The 24,190-nt window shown below is 40.3% G+C and overlaps 1 protein-coding gene across 5 annotated transcripts in view; it reads left to right on the top strand.

Moving 5' to 3' along the window:
* LOC139965471 (mitochondrial inner membrane m-AAA protease component paraplegin-like) overlaps positions 1-24,190 on the top strand; it is a 92,273-nt gene that overhangs the window by 59,012 nt on the left and 9,071 nt on the right. For 2 of the 5 annotated variants that reach the window (XM_071967848.1, XM_071967849.1), the window contains exons 3-8: positions 14,461-14,544; positions 15,035-15,186; positions 15,818-15,934; positions 16,625-16,735; positions 17,807-17,942; positions 20,873-21,021. In XM_071967848.1, the coding sequence (XP_071823949.1) occupies positions 14,461-14,544; positions 15,035-15,186; positions 15,818-15,934; positions 16,625-16,735; positions 17,807-17,942; positions 20,873-21,021 (749 nt within the window). Of the gene's footprint in view, positions 1-2,249; positions 2,363-6,543; positions 6,661-9,185; positions 9,667-13,748; positions 13,861-14,460; positions 14,545-15,034; positions 15,187-15,817; positions 15,935-16,624; positions 16,736-17,806; positions 17,943-20,872; positions 21,022-24,190 lie in introns of those variants that run through there. The other 3 variants (XM_071967850.1, XM_071967846.1, XM_071967851.1) reach the window with 3 other exon arrangements.

Below are 24,190 nucleotides of genomic sequence, written 5' to 3'. Positions count from 1 at the left end.
ATTACAAAAACCGAAAAATATTGTAGAAATAAAAATAAACAAAAAAGCAGTATATTATATCAGTTGTTGTGTATATTTGTTCTGGTTTTGTATTGTCCAGATTTGGACACCAATTTTGTTACTTTTTTCAGAAAGATATCAAAGATAGAAACTGGGCACAAAAAAATGAAATCGAAGTTAATCCAGCTCGCATCTCTGTCCACATACATTGTAACCACGGTAACCATGTGATCATGACTATTTGTAAAGTGAAGAAGAATCAGGAGTCTCTTGGAAAGTAAACATAACTGTGGGAGGGAGGAACAGTGTGGGGTGGGGTTACAGGGAGGACTACAGACCTAAGTCTGTCAAAATTATTTACAACATGGAGTGTGTGTTGGCGTCTACTATATTGCACCAAATTGCATCTGAGGCCACCTGGAAATGCAAAAAAAATCCAAAGGGGGAGGGGGACACATACCCCAGGCCGGCCATCAGTCTTCAGCCCCCCCCCCACTCAAGAGCACCTTTTTATGCCACTGCTCCTAAGAAGTCACAGCACCCTATACATTGCTCGCACATAGATCACTACGTTCTAAGTTCAACATCAAAACTCATTGAAATTATGCCGACAGAGAGCACTGTCGCCTCTATTTTCCCTTGTTCTCTTTGCACCGCTTCTGCCCGAAATTGAGTGAGAAAGACGCTGTGGATAGCAATCCTAACTACGGCAGTCAAAGTTTCTTTCATCTCTTATTGTTAGCTATATCTAGTGGAAAACCCCACTTCGTAGTTCTCCACACCATGCGGTCCTTGCAGTTTCCACAAGTAGATAAATCTAAGGAATTTCGTTTATTCGCTGCAACGAGCGAGGATCTTTTATTTCCAAGATTAAGGTGGTAATTTGCGTAATGTGATAGATGTGATCTGAAATCGGAATTGCGAAATAATTGTGAACAACGTTTCCATAGAATGGTACCTTTTGTTTAGTAGCAAACAACGGTTCCATAGTATGGTACCTTTTGCTCTGTACCACAGAAGGGTTCCATAGAATTGTTCCTTTTTTTCAGTAGCAAAGAACGGTTCCATGGAATGGTACCTTTTGTTCAGTAGCAAAGGACGGTTGCATAGAATGGCAACTTTTGTTCAGTAGCAAAGGACGGTTCTATAGAATGGCACCTCTTTGTTTAGTAGCAAAGAACGGTTCCATGAAATGGTACCTCTTTGTTGAGAAGAAAACAACGGTTCCATACAATGGTATCTCTTTGTTCAGTAGCCGTTATTATGCTTTTCATGCTCTGGTGAACCTATTTTCTGGATTACCAAAAAGGTCACGTGGATCTTACACCGTAAAAGTAATGTCCGGTGTAGGTTCCAACCCTTCAAACAGTGGTTGGCGTGTGGCTATTTCTTATTTTCGTAGTCGTTCTTTCCGTGAACCGACATAGCAAGGCTGTCTGTTTTTGATTCAGTTTGTTGCAGCGATGAACCCTTTCTCTTACAGTTGGTGATATACGTTGTCGTGACTGTTTGGGTTCGTGATGAATAAGAAAACATGACAGAAACATGGCTAGAACAGCAACATATTGGTACGGCGTACGATAGATTCCCAAAAAGAAAAAGAAGCACTGTCATCTGTCAAAATTTTCGTTCTCATTTCGATAACTATATGCAAGATTCAAGAATTTTGGAAAACAGCGTCCTATTTGATAGGGCTGCTTACGATTGGTCAACATGATTAACGTGTGTTGTGGACCGTGTGACGTGGACACCGGTTCAATTAACATGATATTCGCTGCAAAAAGACTACACGGCTCACAAAATTTCTCTTGACAAACTTCCATACTTTCGTATACGAGGTTTGTTTTCATTTTCTGTTGCAGAGTTCGACTCTCAAACTTTGGAACTTTACAATTATTTGTATATAGCTTAACTGACGGCGCAAAGCATTATTATTGGTCATATTTTTATGACATAACCGAAGATCCCGTACCCCTTCCGCACCCAACACCTGCCTTATTTTCTCCTTTGTTACATTAGCCCGTCACCCCCCCCCCCCACCCCCGCCTCCCACTCCTTCCCTCCACCCAATCGCACTATAGATTACATAGAAAATCCGTACAGGACACAGTAAGTAATTGTCGTTTCTTTACGATTACCTATTTTGCACGACACAACAAATCGTCTGTGATTTTCTGTTTAGCCGACTTGTCGTAACGTGTAAATGCCTCTTCAGCTATTCCGTACATTTGTTGAGACCGCCCCTTTTGTTACGCTCACGGATTCATAATTGATAAGTCGTATTAAGAACTTCGCAATAGCTTCACGCTAACTTAAAAAAACATGGGTGGCTGGTTGTCTGGACTTTTTCATCCTGCTTCTGGTAAGTCAAATTTCTCTTTTATTTTTTCTTACAATAACTTTCCAATTTCTGGAAATTCCATCACTGTATGTTAAGAGAATTTTTAAAACAATAACATGTGAAAGAAAAATGTTTATTATGGTTATATGCCTCCAAGATTCTACTATTTTGAAAGTTTTTCCGATCCTCTCACTTAGCCAGCAGCCTCAAAGTTCGTACAATATAAGATATCTTACAATTTTCGTTACACAAAAATAGATTTAAGAAAAACTTTGGATGATGAAACTTTTTAATAAGGATGAGGAAAGGGAGGCGGTACCGTAACTGTGGTACGAGCCATGATTATTACTATGAAGAGACGCAGTCGTGGGGGGGGGGGGTGGTGGTGGGGGCACAATAGCAGAGGATCACTTTCTCACTAAAGAACCACAACTCGTTTTGCTATAAACCGATACACACCGGCCATATCACTTAAATATATATGATGTGTCAGTATGCTATCAATATTACTATGGTGCTCTGTAACATCGTTTTTTTTAATTTTTTTTTAAATAGCATGTACAGACTAAAATAAACACGGGTATTTAAAATAAAATACTGAAATCCACAAAGGTTTAAAATATTCAAAAGACAATTGTTCACCAAAGGGACACATTTTATTTGCCAGTAGGGCACATTTGCTATTTTGTATAAAAAAAAGTGGCGCAAGTGCCCCCCCCCCCCGGCTCCTACCCTCTGTAGGCTGGTGTACAATTCCCTGCACCAGACAATGACAGAAATCAGGATGAGATTCCCATTAAGTTTTTCAAATTTTTTTCTTCTTTGAGATGATCTCATGTTAATATGGTGAGATAGATCGCTGCCTGTGAATCGATAGATTGGCAACCTCTACTCACAATCGGGGACTGGCTTTAGGACATTTGCTACTGATTACAGGCGCGGCGGTAGTGGAAAATTATTTGGGGGGGGGGGGGCTAATATGCGTGGAGACTATCTAAGCAGAGCGCCACCATCGGTTGGCGCGGAGCGTACAAGAAAAAATTGGGTTTTTCAAACCCCCCAGATGGCCGGAAACGGCACTTCCCGAGTGTGCTATGCTGCGAATACCCAGCCCTAAAATATTGTTCTCAAGCCTGCAATTTCTCAGATTGCACGCAAAAGTCTGTAAACACATTGCAATTTGTATATTCGATGGTGTTTTAAGAGGGTGGATATTACTCGTAGTGTACTCGCAAAGACGTTTTTGAGTGTAGCAAAGGGATGCTGGAGAACTGGCTGAAATGTGGCAAGTCATTGGGCTAAGACGAAGTTGTGTTACGTTTACCGGTAGTCACTGCTTCCACTTTTCACGGGACGTGAAGACGCGGTTGGGGTGACAATGTGGTCTATAGCCAGGGGACGGGCCAAGGGTACCCTAGCATTTACTAGAATTATTAAACCTATATAGTATACGTGTGCATCGGACAGATCGACAAGTATGCATTGAAAAATGGGCAGATGCACGTTTCGGAGCCTTGGTAAATATTGGGGGGGGGGGTTTATCATGCATTTGCCCCCTCAACTTTTTCATTACGGGGGTTGAGCCCCCCAAGGCCCCCCCCCCCGGTTCCGCCGCCACTGACTGATTCTGTACCCCTTTCCCAATCTCAATTCCTACTCAGAGAATACATTTTTTTGCCAAAACTTCACTTTTGATGTTACTGAAATCTGTTCTTAATAAAGAACCATCCCGATTTTCGCCCCCAATCACTGATCCATTTGCCCGTTTTTACCCTTCACATTCCACAACTCTCACAAAAAACGTTACTACTGACTATATTTCAAACTCATTCAACAAGTCGATATACGGTTCTGCTTTTTAAGAAAAAGTCGCCCAGGAAAGAACATGGGCACGAAAACCAAACTTCCGAACGGCTGATCCGCTCTCAACCCAAGTCCCCTTGCATCGGGACTATGACTATGTGATCATCGTCGGTGTGCATCACTATTCCCCTCGAAAGGGAACAGATACTTTTTTGAGGAAGAGTCGGCCATGAAAGAACCTGAGCATGAAAACCAAACTACCGAACGACTGATCCGCTCTCAACCCCAGTCCCCTTGCATCGGGACTGTGACTGTGTGATCATCGTCGAGTGTGCATCACCATTCCCCTCGAAAGGGAAAACATACTACGCATGATCGTAGCCAAAAGGCCGAGAAGCAAATAGCTATAGCGTTTGGCATTTCAAACGACTTCAATTGTTTACTTCAAAACAATTAATAATTGTGAATAGCTTCAGTATCGTGCTGATCACGATAATAGCTTAAATCCCCTACTTTGTAGAGTTTGGTGAAAGGCGCATAAGGTTACAAAACAGTTTTTTGTACTGCATGTTACGTTAAAGTTCGGTAAAGAAATAGATATTGTTTTCTCGAAAACTCTTTTAAAACAAGAATTATCCATGCCGGCTATGTTGCGAAACGCCTTTTCTAATTACGTAAAGAGGCGAACTGGGTGATTGGTCAATGTTCCGTGTACCCTCTGCGCTTGCGCAAATCCCATGGAGCGCCAAAAGTGACACATGCACCAGCAGCAATGATCGCACTATCTAACTCAGTGGTGTATGGCTGACCATTGATTGATTGATTTGTTTCATCACGTGAATAAATACAATGTCATAGGAAGTCCTCTAAAATACCTTCAGATGGCTTAACAAAGTAGAGGACTCCATGTAAAAAAAAGGAAAAAGTGAACTAAATATATAAGAAAAAAATGAACATGTTCAATTAATAAGATGCAATAATTTTTTGAATAAAGTTTCTTCTGAATGATTTTGCAGAAGGTGTAATTGTTATATTGTCTGATAGAGAATTCCATGTTTTGATTGTACGTGCCCTTAGTGATAACATCCCCATTGTAGAATTATACCTGTTATAATGTGCATTGCCTGAAAATCTGGTATTGTAATGATAAATATCACTGTTTCATATTAAGTAGTCATTAAAAGCATTTGGTAACAGTCCATTCCATGCCTTATAAGCAAATGTAGCAAGGTTAACCCTAATAATGTCACCAGTTTTTAACAAATTAGAACGCTTAAAAGAACGCTTTGTCAGACCATGGTCTGACAAAAGCCGAAAAAGAAGGATAAGGTTACCTCACGCCATGAGGTACGAGAATGAATAAAGTCGATGGTTTACGGTAGGAAACTATGTGATTGAAAACGTTTAAATGCTTTGTGGACACGGTTTTGTGAAACAAAATAGTCGAATTTTTAAAAGAGAATTCTAAATTTGGAGTAAAGTAGTAAAGATTTTAGAAAAACGTTTGAGACATACAGAAAATTAAATTGTCGATACAAAGTTTCGAAATTTATTGGGGAAAAAAAATAGTTTAAAAAATAATACAATTTCTAATGGTCTTTCTAGGCCACTATAAAATTCGTGTGGGAGCTCGTAAAACCGCGCCAGTTTCTGCCCACTTTTTCCACACTTTGATAACTTATAGTTTACTCTACTTTTCTAATTTTGAAAACTGTTCTTCAAATATAGCAAGACATTAGATTATTTTATAACATTCTACAACAACCCGTTACCTCATGAGCTGACCTAGAGGGGAGGGCATTTTGGGGGTCCACTGGCAGGGGTACCCCACCAATAAAACTTACTGGAAATGCCCATCCCTTGTGTCTGAAGTCCTAACCATCATTTTTCAGAAGGTTTCAAGTGGTTACCTCATGAGCTGACCTAGGCCATCCATGAGGGGTCATCTATCATGGCTGTCGATGGCCACTTGTTGCTCTTGGGGCCACACCTGACACATTGTAGTTACTTTGATGGGGTTACCAATGAAAGCTGATCTAGGGTAGCTTTTAGGTGAATTTAAAATTGCCCTCCTGCAGCCACACCCACCACAGCAGGTTAGCCAGTCGTCTGTTTTCATATACAGGAATGCACTGTGAACATTGCGATGTACAAGGCAATTAGTTACCTTCCCAGCTAACCAAACCCTCTTGGCTCCCGCTCTATAAAGGGAACATGGCATTATATGGGGAAGAGGACCCAAACATTCCATGTCATTGTAGGTTGGCATAGACTTTGGTTTTTTAAAAATGACATCTCAATTACACTCGTGAGATTAGACGTGTTTGCTATAACGCCCTTTATCTTTGTGTCACATCATTGATATTTCAGATCTGGTCTTTACATTCTCTGTTTTTCAGATACTTTTCCAGTCCAGTGTACTGAGGATAATGATATGCAGGATGTCCGTCATAACATTAGTCTACTTGGTCTTCAGATCCATCCTCCCAGGGCTCAATCAGTTCCTACAGAGTTTGGTATGATGTCATGTTTGTTAAATGTTCATCTTTTGGGAGGATATCTAAATCATTAAAAGTTTATTCTTACCAGAATTGTAGTACATTGGTATATCATAATCCAAAAAATTAGAAACTTCACTACAGGTATAGTGCTACAATTCCTCCTTTCTTTGCCAAGATATTGGCTTCAATAAAGTAAGATTACAAGAAATATAAAGCTGTTAAAGCAAACTTACTTATTAGAATCGCGTAAGGATGAAGAACCATGACATATCTCACGTACTGCACGAGAAAGTACCAGGAACCGTCGCTAGTATCATGCACATTCATACTGAACAGCCAGTTGGTATAGGTTTCCAATGCTTGACCACTCTATTGTCCTATATATTGGACAGTATTTGAACTTATGAAATACAAGCGAGGTAGTATAGTGCTCACACCGTCCATGCGATTGCTTTGAAGCGGGATATGAAAGTACATCAACACCAAATATTGTCCCAGCTGAGTGATATTGAATGCTGATGCAGTCTTAATTAATACATCACTTCTCTCATATCTGTAGAGAAGTTATCTGTAAACAGAAAACTGGTCGCACATCCTTCTCTATTTGATACATTTAAGAGGTAGATAGGTATTTTACTAAAAAAAGAATGGAAGGTCACCAGGCATATTTGGTCTCTTTGTGATAATTTCTGTTTTAAATCCATATCTGGTTCGAAGTTCAGGTCGTAAAGATTTGGTCTAAGGATGATATTCAGAACTTCCCATGGTCAGAACTCAGTTGGCTACATAAAAATTAAGGTGCCTCAAGTTAGCAAGAGGCCAGGGAACCAGAATGAACACTCGGGAAGGGCCGTTTCCGGCCATCTGAGAGGTTTGTAAAACCAAAAATTTTCTAGTACGCTCCGCGCCAACCGATGGTGGCGCTCCGCTCAGATAGTCGTGCATACAACTTTGCAAATCCTGGCTAAGCCCGTGACTGTTAATGAATTTCTGTGGGTCAAACTCAAAGCTATTTCGAATGGGAAAAATTTGTTAAGATGTTAGCAAGAAGAAAACTCTAATTCGGAAGATTCCTACATTAGCAACTAGCATGATTTCACCTCATTTTGTCTCAAAAGAAAACTTGTTCCTTGTTTCCCAATTTGCGCATTGGATATTGCAGTGTTAGTATGCATATTTTCCTTTAGGGGGGGGGGGGCGTTGATGGAGTGATGTGTATACACATATAAGATAAAATAACAAGAGTTATAAAGGGTACTAAATATCAGGCTACATCAGTCCAATCGAATTTCTGCAAAGTGCCCTTTGATGTCGGTGCCCCCCCCCCAGATTAAAAGTGCTACGTAGCACTTGACCTAGAGATCCCCAACATGAGTGTATACAAGAAACATTTTCTTTTTCATGGATGATGGGGGGGGGGGTGCCTACAAGCCTAGAAGTACACGTTTATCATATTCTTTGTTATATTTTATACTTTTTTGTGAGACAAATTGCAGTCTCACCCGACACAGCGATATAATTCCGCCTACGTGTCGTTGAACAATGTATGTTTTTCTGGAGGTAACTGAGTACTGTGTTAAAATAATAAATAAGATAACTAAACAGAAGCTTAAAAAATATACTGTCCCATTTTTCCCCTTCAAAGTGATGTTACAATTTTTTCTTCTTCTAATTTACCAAATTTTTGGGGAAGTGTAAATTTCTAAAACGTGAGATTATAAAATAAAGAATGTTTAGATGCAACTTGCAAGGCCTCAGAAGTGCCGTTTCCGGCAATCTGAGAGGCATTGTGTGCCAAAAATTTTCTTGTACGCTACGCGCCAACCGATGGTGGCGCTCCGCTTAGATAGTGTCACGGGAACTTTCGGGCACAAAAAGTTCTGCCCCCCCAAACTGAAATGGTCCCGTACGCCTATGTATATGGCCTTGACGTGTCGAAGTATTGGCTGCTATTTGTAACCGAATAAGTTGGGACTACTTTCGTCTTTGGAAATACAGACAAGGGGGGGGGGACACCATTCAGTTACTACGGTCTCCCCATTCTCCCACTCCCTTCGCTCTCCATCCCATCTCATTCGGTTATCCCTCTAATGGAGTATTCACAGGCGCCTAGCCAGGAATTTGCCAAAGGAGGGGCGAAACTGTAGATTCAGCATTGCAAACTATCTAAGCGTAGCGCCACCATGATGGGCGCGAAGCGTACAAGAAAATTTTGGCTGAAAATGCCTCCCAAATCGCTGGAAATGGCACTTCCCAGGCCTTGTAAGTTGCATCTTAGCATTTTCTCTTTTGAAAATACTAGCGATATCATAAAAACATTAATTGTTTTTTTTAAATATGCCCAATGGGGGGGCGGCTTCCCCCTTCGCCCCCCCCCCTTGGCTACGCGCCTGAGTATTCACCAGTATAGCCCCGAATTGAACCTAAGTCATGTTCGTGAAGTTACAAAATCTGCAGAAATGTGTCAGTGTGTCTGGCATATTTGAAGTGACCAATTTGGGGAGTTCCTAATAAGCATTATGCAGTTTATTATGATGTAATGGTAACAATTTCCAAACAGGCGGAGAACTGACATGTAACCTTGTTGTAGCCCTTCCAATCTAAAAAAGAAATCGTCAACAAACTACATACATACCGTTTCTTCCATCGCTAGAGTGAACCTTTTAAATCATGAGTGGAGTTATTCGTTTAATTTCAACCAAAAGGGAGTGGTCGAAGAAATTGGGAGGAAAAATAATCGTTAGAGAAAACCGTAAGAAAGTTTCTGCTCGAAAGAGAACTACGTGTACTAGTTTAGCGAAACCTGTGAGACCCGCGCGTAACGTATGGAATGAAAGGTCTACACCAAGTGCAAGCTTTGCAAATAACCAGTACAAAGTATCGCAACTTAATAATTCAAAGTACAATACAAACTGTCATCACTTGCAATCATCGGTGTTCAGCACATGTTCGGTAATACAAGGCAGAGTAACAAACCAAGTCAGAAGATATGTGTGTCAGAAGATATTCAACTTGGCAATGGTATGCATTAAAAGGATTGTCTGGTGGCCCAAAGAAGTTACCTTAAAAAATTGTAAATAATTTTCTAAACATGTTGTCAAAGTATGAGAACGCTAATGTTGCGTTTGACAGAGAAACGATTTTTTAATCGTTATGGATAGACATTTCAAATATGATTTGAACAGTACAATACGTGACGTCAGCTCTGCCATAGCAGATTGCGTCATAACCCACCCTCCGCACAGTACCTATACGGTAATCACAACAAAAACAGCGTTTGTATACAAATAAATTTCTTCCTTAATTTCCGGTGAAATTTCTTAAAAATTAGATATGATTTCAAAAACTCCTTAAGCCGCCATGTACTTGAGCGGTGGTTCCGTGGTCTTTGAGTAACAGAAGGTAAATTTTAACAGCAGACGCTGAGTTGTTCAGGCTATACATCGCGCTATCCAGCTCCAACGCGAAAAATGTTCGCATGTAGGCTGTACTCAAACGTTGACAATCGGACAGTTCTGCGAAGCCTAAGCTTCTCAGTGCTATATTCTGCTCTGACAACGATTCGATCAATTTCTTCAATAATTTCCGGTAAAATTTCTTATAAATTAGATAGGATTTAAAAAACTCCTTAAGCCGCAATATATGTAGTAGATCGGTGGTTTCGTGGTCTTTGTGTAACACAAGATAAGTTTTAACAGCAGGCTCTTCGTTGTTTATGCATTGCGGTATCCAGCTCCAGCGCGAAGAATGTTCGCGTGTATAGGCTTACTTATCTTATCTTATCTTATCTTATCTGCAAGCATTACGTCAATCACCATATTGAAGCGTTCGAACAAACGGTACTTTTGGTGAGAAACTGGTGAATTTGAAAACCAGATTTCTACAAGAAGAAAACGTCGAATGGGGACAATTTTTACATGGTTAGAAAGAGAAAAATAATAACTACAAGGACAATGTATCAAAATCTTCCACCAGACAATTCCTTTAAGTCACACACTCCCGCAGTTTATAACTACTGTAGTCGTAATGTAGTTTCATCATTTTCGTATTGTCTGTAATTTGAAAAATTAAAAACAAAAATGATGACGGATACACAGTGAACACTAAATACGATCAGACATTCAACTGCCAGGGAAGAACTAATGAGTCAAGACTATTTAAAAATGTGTCATTCTAATGGCTATATCTGCTACAGAAAACTGTGAGAAAGAGCCAGATATATTATGTAATGCCATCATTTATGGTACTATGCACAAGGGCGGCGGAAGCACTTTTAACCTTGGGGGGCACCGACATCAACTTGGGCACTTTGCAGAAATTTGATTGGACTGATGCAGCCTTATATTTAGTACCCTTTATATTATTGTATTATCTTATTTGCGTATACACATCACTCCATCAATGCCCCCCCCCCCCCCCCTTCAAGGAAAATATGCATACTAGCACTGCAATATCCAATGTGCAAATTGGGAAACAAGGAACAAGATTTCTTTTGGGACAAACTGAGGTGAAATCATGCTAGTTGCTAATGTAGGAATCTTCCGAATTAGAGTTTATTTCTTGTCAATATCTTAACAATTTTTTTCCATTCGAAATAGCTTTGAGTTTGAACCACAGAAATTCATTAAAAGTCAGGGGCGTAGCCAGGATTTGCAAAGTTGTATGCATGAATATCTGAGCGGAGCGCCACCATCGGTTGGCGCTGAGCGTACAAGAAAATTTTTGGTTTTACAAACCCCTCAGATGGCTGTAAACGGCCCTTCCCGAGTGTTCAGTCTGGTTCCCTGGCCTCTTGCTAACTTGAGACACCTCAATTTTTATGTAGAAAAAGGGCACATTTTTAACCTGAGGAAAAGTGGGGGGCACGTGCCCCCTGTGCCAGTGGCGGCGGAACCGGGGGGGCTTGGGGGGGCTTAGCCCCCCCAATGAAAAAGTTGAGGGGGCAAATGCATGATAAGCCCCCCCAATATTTACCAAGGCTCCGAAACGTGCATCTGCCCATTTTTTCAATGCATACTTGTCGATCTGTCCGATGCACACGAATACTATATAGATGTAATAATTTTAGTAATTGCTGGGGGACCCTCGGCCCGTCCCCTGGCTATAGACCACATTGTCACCCCAACCGCGTCTTCACCCCCCGTGAAAAGTGGAAGCAGTGAGTGTGAGTACCAGTAAGCGTAACACAACTTCGTCTTAGGCCAATGACTTGCCTCATTTCAGACAGTTTTCCAACATCCCCTTACTTAGTGGCGGAGCGTCCATATATACAGTCAGGGGGCGGATGCCCCCCCCCCTGACAGACTCAAATGGACTGCTGGCGCCCTTTCCAGCTTTTCACTATACTTCTTACTTATTCGCTATTATTGACTATTTTATTGCGCTCTCATATACCTATTGACATTTGTCATATTCTGTTGGTGTAATTTTCCGACAAAATGGCGACGACACCTATTTATTCTCCGTTTATCTGCAAATTAGCAAGGCCCGGAAAGGGTCATTTCCTGCAATCTAGGGAGTATCTTTACTCAAAATTTTCTGTACGCTCCGCGCCAACATGTGGTGGCGCTCCGCTTAGATAGTGTCGAAAGCGCCCCTACAGACCATTCTTGCCCCCCCCCGACCATGCGGAATACCCCTAGCTCCGCCACTGCCCTTACTACACTAAAAAATGTCTTTGCGAGTACACTACGAGTATAATTCTCTTAAAACACCATCGAATATACAAATTTCAATGTTTTTACAGACTTTTACGTGCAATCTGAGAAATTGCAGACTTGAGACACATATTTTAGGGCTAGGTATTCGCAGCATAAAACACACGGGAAGTGCCGTTTCCGGCCATCTGGAGGTTTGAAATAACCCAAAATTTTCTTGTACGCTCCGCGCCAACCGATGGTGGCGCTCCGCTTAGATAGTCTCCACACATTAGCCCCCCCAATAATTTTTCCGTTCCGCCGCGCCTGCCCTGTGCCCCCCCGGTTCCGCCGCCCTTGACTATGCATGTGATACAGTATTGGTTACACACAACACATGTACAGTTATGAATGAAAGCTCCTGCCCAGTACCCACACATACGCATGATTAATGTTGTGGATGTTAAACAATTTTCTTGTCTGAAATTTTCATTTCTTTGAACTGTGTAAATAAGCCAGAATTCTGACAAAAGTACATTGTCAAAAAATTAGTTACCATGAAAAGATTGTTTAGTGGAAGTAGAAGTGGAGTTTGTATGTATAATGAGGCTTTAAAGTTCGATTACCATAAACTTATGCAGGTCACATCAAAAATCTTTCAATAACTATTTGACACAGGATGAAATTAGATCTTATATAAGAGTCATTGGGAAAGTTTCAAGTTGAAAGTTTCAGAAATTTATGTTATATAGAACATGCTCAACTTGCATTAATGCTGGTTAACTCCAGCAGTAATTTGTGCAAGTGGTTCATGTATCAGAATGGATTATAAAAATATACACTCTAATGTACATAGCAAACTTAGAGTATGCTTTTAATCTTATAGATACCAAGCCTAATCCTTTAAATAGGAGGTTGCTACTGTAGTTCCCATCTTCAAGAACATTTCACTTGGGTTTATAAATGAGATTTAGCCTCTAAAGCTTAAGATAACAACACAGAGCATGTTGAAAAGTTGAGTATTCATAGAGTTGAGTCCACATTCAAATTGTTCATTTGCTTGTGTGCTGGTATCATTTTAGGCTTTAGCCATGCCATTTAATATTAATGTGTGGTTGAATAAATTTCTCAATCTTTCTACGTACAATCAGGTATTCAAATTTTAATTCCGTTTTTAGCATGGAAGAGTATTGTACAGGAACATACCAACATGTGCATGTGTATTATGGTATTTTTGCAGCAAAGAAAGAAAGACCCAAATTTAGTATGGTATTTAGCCACCTGATACAACCATGACATTATATCATTGTCTACTGTTATGCTGTGTCAAGCCAATATACCATTTTGGCAGCATTAATGAAAGCCATTTGAGAAGTTACATACTGTAAACCAATCCTTTCTTTGTTTTCCAGATCACCTTAACTGAAACCCTGTTTTCATTCTTTTTTTCCTTATATTCCTTCTCAGGTTTCATCACATTGGAGTACCCAAAGAAGGAGAGTGTTCAATGCTTTGCAAAGCATAATACAAAGATCTAATTTGAGCAATACCACTTTGAAAAATATTCTGGGCATAAATGGTAAGCTCCAGGTCTGATTGTGAGTTTCCATAATGTCTTGATCAAAAAGAACTTGGTAACATAAAGAAATGAGAGTACTATTGGAAATAAACTCTTGTAAACTAAGCCAAAAATTGTTTATGTTGGTCATTACAGTGTCAAAAACAAAATCAGGTGATAGGGGTCATTCGTTAACATTTTTTAATATTCATGATGTTACGTTAGGATGGCTGACTTAAGATTGGAAGAGGTGAGGAAGAACAGCGATGTCATCCTTTTGTTTAGGACCCTTAATGAAATCAAGAATTAAACAAAATTGAGATTCTTGATTTTATAATGAAATATTTAATCGCTATTATTTCGAAGAGCGAATTACTGTACTTTGTTTATTTGTAAAGATACATGTGTAACATTAGTCTGCCTTGCCTTTTGTTTTAATAATTGTTAACTTTTGGAATTTATATTCATTTGACCTAGCTTTAAATTTGTAAATTCATGTTGTTGACTAAAAGCACTGTTTATTGGGTACACTGAGCCTAAGTAATCTTAAACCAAAGTTTGTTACCTTTTGTGATGAGAATGTTAGCTGTGTGTAATTATTTTGTGATCTTTTTTCTTCAGAAACTTTACAATTTTCCAGTTCTCCCAGACAATCCAACAGACAAAATCAAAATGATGAGAAACAGGAACAAAAAGATGAAGAAGGTACAGTATGGTGTCTCTCTGAATGTTGAATCTAAAACAAAATGTATTTATTTTGTTGGGAAGATACATTGATGAACACAATGATTCAGTTTTTATATTTAGCATGTCTAGGATTAATGTGTTCTAAATTTGCATTAAAATTTTACAAACAGTTTTAAAGATATTTGGCCTAATGGTTGCAATTACCAAACATACAAGTGTGATGAAATCAAGATAGCTGACAGACTTGAAAATAGTTGGTTATAATTTTGAACAGACAAAATGAATATTTGTGAAAGTGTAACTAGGACATCTCACCTGTGTGCTACAAGTTCACTCTTGGTACAACAATGGACCAGCTTTAGCTGTTTTTATAATATCAAAAATTACTTGTAGGAATTACATTCATGTTTCTTGGGTAGGTTAGAAATTTGTTTGCCTTTGTTATTTCACGATAAAGTATAAAAGTACTCCCGTCGTCTTCCAATTTTTGTTTGTTTCGATTATACAGATCCTCAGAAGGGGGGCTTGGACAATGATAATATCCGAATGTTACTAATGCTTCTTCTTATAATCACATTGCTGAACATGCTCTCGAAGGGAGATGATGCCCAGAACATCTCCTGGCAGACATTTATTAATGACATGTTAGCCAAAGGAGAGGTGAAATATTTTATATTTGAATTCTTCATTTTTGGATTGAAAAGTAATCCCTCCAAGCATTCCTTACCATAATTTCCAGTACAGTCTGTTAATGTACTGTAACTGCAATTTTTAAGTTATAATTTTGTTTATTTTCTCAACAAATTGGTCACTTTTTGATATACAAAAATAAAAAAGAGTTACATTTTTCTTTATTTCTAATCAGTTTTTCAAACAATTGAGTAGTGAGAGGAGTCACATGCCAGTTATGCCACCCATCTCCACTGTCCCAATTTGATAGTTATTTCTAAACAAGATAAGTTTAAGAACCCCATTAAATATGTCAAGGTGCTGGTTTACTCTGTTCAATTAACAATGCGGGTTGTTAACTCCTGTAATGTGTGATATAGTCAGATTAAAACAAAACAGAACCAGATATATCAGTTAGGTAAGAACTTTTGCAATCCTTGAGATTATAAAACTTTAAGAGAAGTCAGTATCCTCTGGTATTTGTCTTTCCAGGAACCATTATTAAAAGTATTATTGAAAGTAAAAGAAGTTTGATGAAGCCCTTTTGTAAAAAATGTTGAAAGCACACGTTTGCATGTTAACAATTTTCTATTCTCCCTGCCGTATCTTTAACTTGGAAAAGGTCAAAGGTCTGTCTGTCACATACTACGATTCTGATGGAAGTGGTGAGGCATCCAATCCAGAATCTGACGTTGTCCATGTGTATTTGCATGATGGTGCCATCATGTTTGGTAGAGAGGTAAGAACTTAACAGGTTATGAGGCATGCAATAGGGTATTGACTGTTTAGTATACTTTGGGGAACAGGGCATATTATGGGAGACGGTCAATGATATGAAGCAAGGGCGTAGGAACCGGGGGGGCTGGGGGGGCGCCAGCCTCCCCCAGTGAAAAATATGGGGGGCGGAAGTATCGTTCCGCCCCCCCGCTCCGCAAGTCAGAAAACCCCTTTTTCATTTCCAAATGAGAAAAAAATCTCATTTGAAGCACCAAATTGCATCTAAGGCCAGGTGAAAATGCAAAATTCTTTACAAAATGGAGTGGGTGTTGAAGTGTGCTATATTGCACCAAATTGCATCTGAGGCCACCTGGAAATGCAAAAAAATTCCAAAGGGGAGGGGGACACCCCCTCCACTTAGACCCCTTTCCCAGGCCGGCCATCAGTCTTCAGCCCCCCAACTCAAAAGTACCTTCCTACGCCACTGATATGAAGAATGTAGCCGACTGTGGTAAATATAGGATGGGATAAAGAATGGGACACTTATGTGGAATGGATCATGCTATATGGGAATGGAGAAAGCTAAGAGGAGAGCTCCTTTAAGTTTCAAGTCATAGAATATCTTCAAACAAACAAACAGTAATGTCTTTTACTCCCAGCAGACATTCAGTCCAAACGTTACCGTCATGTATTTTGCCCGATATCTTTACAGGTTGGAAGAGGTCAGTCCAATCACTTCAGACTCAGAGTTGGCAATATCGAGAAGTTTGAAGGAAAACTGAGGAAAGTCGAAGATGAGCTGGGCATCTCTGCAATAGACAGGGTCGGTGCTAGTATGAAAATGACATGTTAGGCTTCAGTAACATACTCTGTTCTATATATCCTATACTAATCCAATCCAGTAATATTATTGGACATTTTTGGGAGTTTCAGTTCTTAAAGGAATATAGAAATAAAGATACCAATATTGCTTGATGTCAAAGCCAAAAATGGCCACAAAATGAAAAGTTTTTTTGATTTATCTGTAAAAGCCTTTGAAGAAGGTCCTGCTAGGATCGAAAGGTCAGGCCAACTTACTTTTACACAGGATTACACCGGTCGAACATCGCTCAAGCTTTTCTAGATTCTTCTTTCTACCGTTCCCGACCCTCCAAATTATTACAGGAGTGTTAACATATAGACAGTTACCTGTCTCTCTGTGGGAATATCATCCTAAGGCCAGCAGTGAAATGATTGGTCTAGTTTTGAGCATGAGTGACCATTTTTTGATATTCTAGCATATTTTAAAGGGTATATTGCAGGGGTTCCCTAACTGGGGTGCATCATATAATGTAGTAATGTGCAAAAGTTGTACCTATCGACAAATTCTTTTCACGTTCCATACGCATATGTTGCCATAGTAGTACTGCACCGTGCATGTGATAGAAAACAGGAGCATCCGTCTCATCGTGTGTGATGGGTGATCGATGCGTGATACAATTCTTGATCTGATCTTGAAGTTTCCAAATAAAGATTTGTTCATCTCTTGTTTTTCTTCATTACACTATGAGTATGAACTTGATCTTTTACGAAGCACTGTTATGCGTATTATAGTATAATAATGACTCAGATCGTGTCTCGAAAAGTTGGGGGTTTGTAGACAACTCTGACATCTACCAGGGGTTCGTGGGGGGATAAGTTCGGGAAACCGTGGTACAGAGATGAGTCTGAAATATGTTGAAATGGATTAACCTACTTGCAAAATCTTCAACAGTTTTCTTTGCCAATTGTCGAAATTGAAGCTTCACAGATGACGATATGGTTTAGCAGTTTACCAGGTCTAAAAGAGAGCGTTTTTTGTTAAATGTGTGTTTTGTTTGATTTATTTACTGTTTATCTTGTTCTGTTTTAACAGCTTCAAATCAATTACAAGCATGCCAGTTCGGATGGTTTTACAGGCATCATTGGGACCGTCCTCATCCTTGGATTCCTCATGTATATAATTCGATCAGCCATGAGAGGCGGTGGCATGAACGCTTTGTCTCAGTTCAGTGAGTTGTACTTTTATTTTGATTACTTTAAAGCTCACTCTGTAATCAAAAAATTGTCCGCACGTTAAACCGACAGAAGTCCTCCTTTAACAGTTATTCCCAAGATCACAGAGCCATCAATGACCTTTCAGTACTACTAAAGATCTTCTAAAAAATCTTCTAAAAAGTCTTCTAATTTTTTTTTTAAAGCAACGGTGTAGATATCTTGATCAATTATTTATGTAGCATGTCACCCAATTATCCACATCTAAACTTGCAAATATCCTTAAGAATTGTTCTTGTTTTCTGAAGGATACATGACATATGCAAAGGTAATGGATTCATATTTTCACGGAATTGTTGAACAACACTTCCTTCTGATGCAACACCAGATCTATGCCTAACTTTGAGAAATAGGCAGTGTCAAGGAGTGACTGCCTGGGCCTTCCTGTGACAACATTATTGAATGCAAAAAGTGTGGTCCATTTGCTGATATATCGGTTCATGGACCAGTGAGTGACCTTCAGTTATATGTCCTTCCCTACATGATGTATGTTGGACATTCATACATATTCGTAGCTATGGGTCATTGGGCCACCATTTACAGTACTTTCCTTCAATACAGCCTTTTCATAATAAGTGTTGAAGTATGCTTTAGTACCATTAGATCTTTCCTTCAATACAGCCTTTCCATAATAAGTGTTTAAGTATGCTTTAGTACCATTAGATCTTTCCTGCAATACAGCCTTCCCATAATAAGTGTTTAAGTATGCTTTAGTACCATTAGTTCTTTCCTTCAATACAGCCTTTCCATAATAAGTGTTTAAGTATGCTTTAGTACCATTAGTTCTTTCCTTCAATACAGTTTTTCCATAATAAGTGTGTAAGTATGCTTTAGTACCATTAGTTCTTTCCTTCAATACAGCCTTTCCATAATAAGTGTTAAGTATGCTTTAGCACCATTAGTTCTTTCCTTCAATACACCCTTTCCATAATAAGTGTTAAAGTATGCTTTAGTACCATTGGTACTTTCCTTCAATACAGCCTTTCCATAATAAGTGTGTAAGTATGCTTTAGTACCATTAGTTCTTTCCTTCAATACAGCCTTTCCATAATAAGTGTTAAGTATGCTTTAGCACCATTAGTTCTTTCCTTCAATACACCCTTTCCATAATAAGTGTTAAAGTATGCTTTAGTACCATTAGTTCTTTCCTTCAATACAGCCTTTCCATAATAAGTGTGTAAGTATGCTTTAGTACCATTGGTACTTTCCTTCAATACAGCCTTTCCATAATAAGTGTGTAAGTATGCTTTAGTACCATTAGTTCTTTCCTTCAATACAGCCTTTCCATAATAAGTGTGTAAGTATGCTTTAGTACCATTAGTTCTTTCCTTCAATACAGCCTTTTCATAATAAGTGTGTAAGTATGCTTTAGTACCATTGGTACTTTCCTTCAATACAGCCTTTCCATAATAAGTGTGTAAGTATGCTTTAGTACCATTAGTTCTTTCCTTCAATACAGCCTTTCCATAATAAGTGTTAAGTATGCTTTAGCACCATTAGTTCTTTCCTTCAATACACCCTTTCCATAATAAGTGTTAAAGTATGCTTTAGTACCATTAGTTCTTTCCTTCAATACAGCCTTTCCATAATAAGTGTTTAAGTATGCTTTAGTACCATTAGTACTTTCCTTCAATACAGCCTTTCCATAATAAGTGTTTAAGTATGCTTTAGTACCATTAGTTCTTTCCTTCAATACAGCCTTTCCATAATAAGTGTTTAAGTATGCTTTAGTACCATTAGTTCTTTCCTTCAATACAGCCTTTCCATAATAAGTGTTTAAGTATGCTTTAGTACCATTAGTACTTTCCTTCAATACAGCCTTTCCATAATAAGTGTTTAAGTATGCTTTAGTACCATTAGTTCTTTCCTTCAATAGAGCCTTTCCATAATAAGTGTTTAAGTATGCTTTAGTACCATTAGTTCTTTCCTTCAATACAGCCTTCCATAACAAGTGTCTAAGTATGCTTCTTAAACAGTTGCCTTTTTATCAATAAATGAATATCAGACAGTCATTTGCCACTTTCAGCAATATGGATCACAAAATCAGCTGGATCATGGGACTTCTTTGATGCTATTATGCCTTTATAAATAATAATAATAAATAAATATTAAAGTGCTGTTATCATGAAATAAAACATGCTCAAGAGCACTATACAAAAGAACCAATACCTGGAATATAAAACTACCAAACTTAAGAAAACCTAAAAGTAATAACAACAGCAATAAAAGTAAAAAATGATATAAGACAGGGTTATAAACCACAATAAAGAACATAAAAATTTTAAATATATATAAAAATGGGCACAGTAATGTGAAAATAACAACAAATAAGATTAATGCCCAAACTCAAGCCTAAAAAGATAAGTTTTCAAATGCCTTTTTAAATGCCTTTGTGTCAATATAGGTTGCTACATTCACTTGATCTTTCCTATTGATTTGTTCATAATCTTAGTGAATGTATGTTGGGTCCCTCTCCTTTCATAGTATCCGGTGGATTAGTTTCATGACAAAGTTTTTGACAATGCTATAGAGCAGGGGTTCTCAATTAATTTCTCAATTAATAAAGGGCCTCAGGGGTTCTCAATTAATAAAGGGCCAGAGAGAAGTATCAGTCAGAGAAAATGGCCAGAGAGAGGCAAGAAATCTCACTATATCTATATTGAGCAATGGACAGGGTAGGTCGGTATTGGTCCTCAAGTCAATGGCCTTAAAGGGTGGCCTGTGCCGAAAACGAGCCCAAAATTTTGGACCAACTTTTGGTTTAGCAGGCTTGTTGAAACCCCCTTAAGAGCTGGAATTGGCATGCTGTTGGATTTGCTTCCTGTGCTGCCCATTTGAGTAGTGTTATAGAGAATGATTTCTGTAAACTTGTTTCTTCTCTTCTCAGCTAAAGCCAAATTCACAGTGGTTGAAGAGGGTGGTAGCAAAGGTGTCTCTTTCAAAGATGTCGCTGGGCTGCAGCAAGCTAAGATTGAAGTCATGGAGTTTGTGGATTATCTCAAGAAACCAGAAAAATTTGTACAGCTAGGAGCGAAGGTACAGATATCGTTGCGATGGTTGCTGTAGTAACACTGTACACTGTACATCGTACTTACAGTCACAGTAGTGTAGAAGCATGTATAATTCACAGCAGGGTTGGTTGCCAGTTTTTAAGTGACTCAACCTGCCAAATTTGCCACCAAATGGGGTGCAAAATGCCAAATACAAATTCGCTGTTATTTCATGTCAATAGACCCTGTATTTGGGTAGGCATTGTCACTGTGTGGGTTCAACATTTGTGGGTCTCTTACCTGAACATTAGGAAGTGAAACAGTGCTAACAATTCCACTGTTTTTTAGTTAGGCCTACATAGTTGAAATCATGTTCTTTGGGGGAATTTAACAATTTTCAGGACTTTCTTTTTTGTTAAAATGGTAAGCCATTAAAGGAAATGTCAAAAAAAGTAAAAACAATAATCTGTCAGATATTTGATCGGCCAAAGCTTTCATATCTTTGGCCAATGAGATTTGAAAAACACCAGATTTGTCATTTTTGGGCATTTGAAAATGCCAAACTGTCATCCCTGCTTAACAGTGTAAGTGTACAGTTAATCTGTGTGATAAACAACATCTAGTAATTATCCTCCATTCATAGTACTTATTCAATGACACATGATATTTGAATATAACTATTTAAATGTGTTGATTGATGTCAAGCACCATGGAGTGACTATTTAATGAATGATGTCACTTTATTCTTGTATCCTGGGTTTGATTGCAAGTTTTAATCACTTACATAATGGTTTGTTTGTTTGTTTGATGTTATACTCTAAAGAGTTCTGAATTGTTTAGAGAAGCTTGTACACATTGGTTCCCTGGTCCAAGATATATTCAATATGGGAATATTCTTTGCATATCATGAGCAAAGAATATGAACCTTACAATTGTGGATTGTCCACAAGATCTATGATTAGCCTTTCCTCCTACACCCACACCCCATCCATCACTAACTCCCCATCCAGCCCCACGCCCCATCCAGACCCACACCCCATCCATCACTAACTCCCCATCCAGCCCCACACCACATCCATCACTAACTCCCCATCCAGCCCCATTCACCACTAACTCCCCGTCCAGCACCACATCTCATCCATCACTAACTCCCCATCCAGGCCCACACCCCATCCATCACTAACTCCCCATCCAGCCCCACACCCCATCCATCATTAACTCCACATATAGCCCCACACCCCATCTATCACTAACTCCCCACCCAGCCCCACACCCCATCCATCACTAACTCCCCATCCAGCCCCACACCCCATCCATCACTAACTCCCCACCAGCCCCACACCCCATCCATCACTAACTCCCCATCCAGCCCCACACCCCATCCATCATTAACTCCACATCCAGCCCCACACCCCATACACCACTAACTCCCCATCCAGCCCCATACACCACTAACTCCCCATCCAGCCCCACACCCCATCCATCACTAACTCCCCATCCAGCCCCACACCCCATCCATCACTAACTCCCCATCCAGCCCCACACCCCATCCATCACTAACTCCCCATCCAGCCCCACACCCCATCCATCACTAACTCCCCATCCAGCCCTACACCCCATCCATCACTAACTCCTCATCCAGCCCCACACCCCATCCATCACTAACTCCCCATCCAGCCCCACACCCCATCCATCACTAACTCCCCATCCAGCCCCACACCCCATCCATCACTCCCCATCCAGCCCCACACCCCATCCATCACTAACTCCCCATCCAGCCCCACACCCCATCCATTACTAACTCCCCATCCAGCCTCACACCCCATCCATCACCCACCCCATCCATCACTATCTCCCCATCCAGCCCCACACCCCATCCATCACTAACTCCCCATCCAGCCCCACACCCCATCCATCATTAACTCCACATCCAGCCCCACACCCCATACACCACTAACTCCCCATACACCACAAACTCCCCATCCAGCCCCACACCCCATCCATCACTAACTCCCCATGCAACCCCACACCCCATCCATCACTAACTCCTCATCCAGCCCCACACCCCATCCATCACTAACTCCCCATCCAGCCCCATACACCACTAACTCCCCATCTAGCCCCATACACCACTAACTCCCTCATTCATTTGTATTTGATTTTGAACCTGTTTAGATGGTTAGTTTTATATCATCATTCATTAACTCCACATCCAGCCCCACACCCCATCCATCACTAACTCCCCATCCAGCCCCACATCCCATCCATCATTAACTCCACATCCAGCCCCACACCCCATCTATCACTAACTCCCCACCCAGCCCCACACCCCATCCATCACTAACTCCCCATCCAGCCCCACACCCCATCCATCACTAACTCCCCATCCAGCCCCACACCCCATCCATCACTAACTCCCCATCCAGCCCCACACCCCATCCATCATTAACTCCACATCCAGCCCCACACCCCATACACCACTAACTCCCCATCCAGCCCCATACACCACAAACTCCCCATCCAGCCCCACACCCCATCCATCACTAACTCCCCATCCAGCCCCACACCCCATCCATCACTAACTCCTCATCCAGACCCACACCCCATCCATCACTAACTCCCCATCTAGCCCCATACACCACTAACTCCCTCATTCATTTGTATTTGATTTTGAACCTGTTTAGATGGTTAGTTTTATATCATCATTCATTAACTCCACATCCAGCCCCACACCCCATCCATCACTAACTCCCCATCCAGCCCCACATCCCATCCATCATTAACTCCACATCCAGCCCCACACCCCATCTATCACTAACTCCCCACCCAGCCCCACACCCCATCCATCACTAACTCCCCATCCAGCCCCACACCCCATCCATCACTAACTCCCCATCCAGTCCCACACCCCATCCATCACTAACTCCCCATCCAGCCCCACACCCCATCCATCATTAACTCCACATCCAGCCCCACACCCCATACACCACTAACTCCCCATCCAGCCCCATACACCACAAACTCCCCATCCAGCCCCACACCCCATCCATCACTAACTCCCCATCCAGCCCCACACCCCATCCATCACTAACTCCTCATCCAGCCCCACACCCCATCCATGACTAACTCCCCATCCAGCCCCACACCCCATCCATCACTAACTCCCCATCCAGCCCCACACCCCATCCATCACTAACTCCCCATCCAGCCCCATA

The sequence above is a fragment of the Apostichopus japonicus genome, chromosome 3, assembly GCF_037975245.1.
Source record: "Apostichopus japonicus isolate 1M-3 chromosome 3, ASM3797524v1, whole genome shotgun sequence".
In the NCBI taxonomy this organism is placed as follows: domain Eukaryota; kingdom Metazoa; phylum Echinodermata; class Holothuroidea; order Aspidochirotida; family Stichopodidae; genus Apostichopus; species Apostichopus japonicus.
This window is presented reverse-complemented; position numbering and strand designations above follow the sequence as displayed.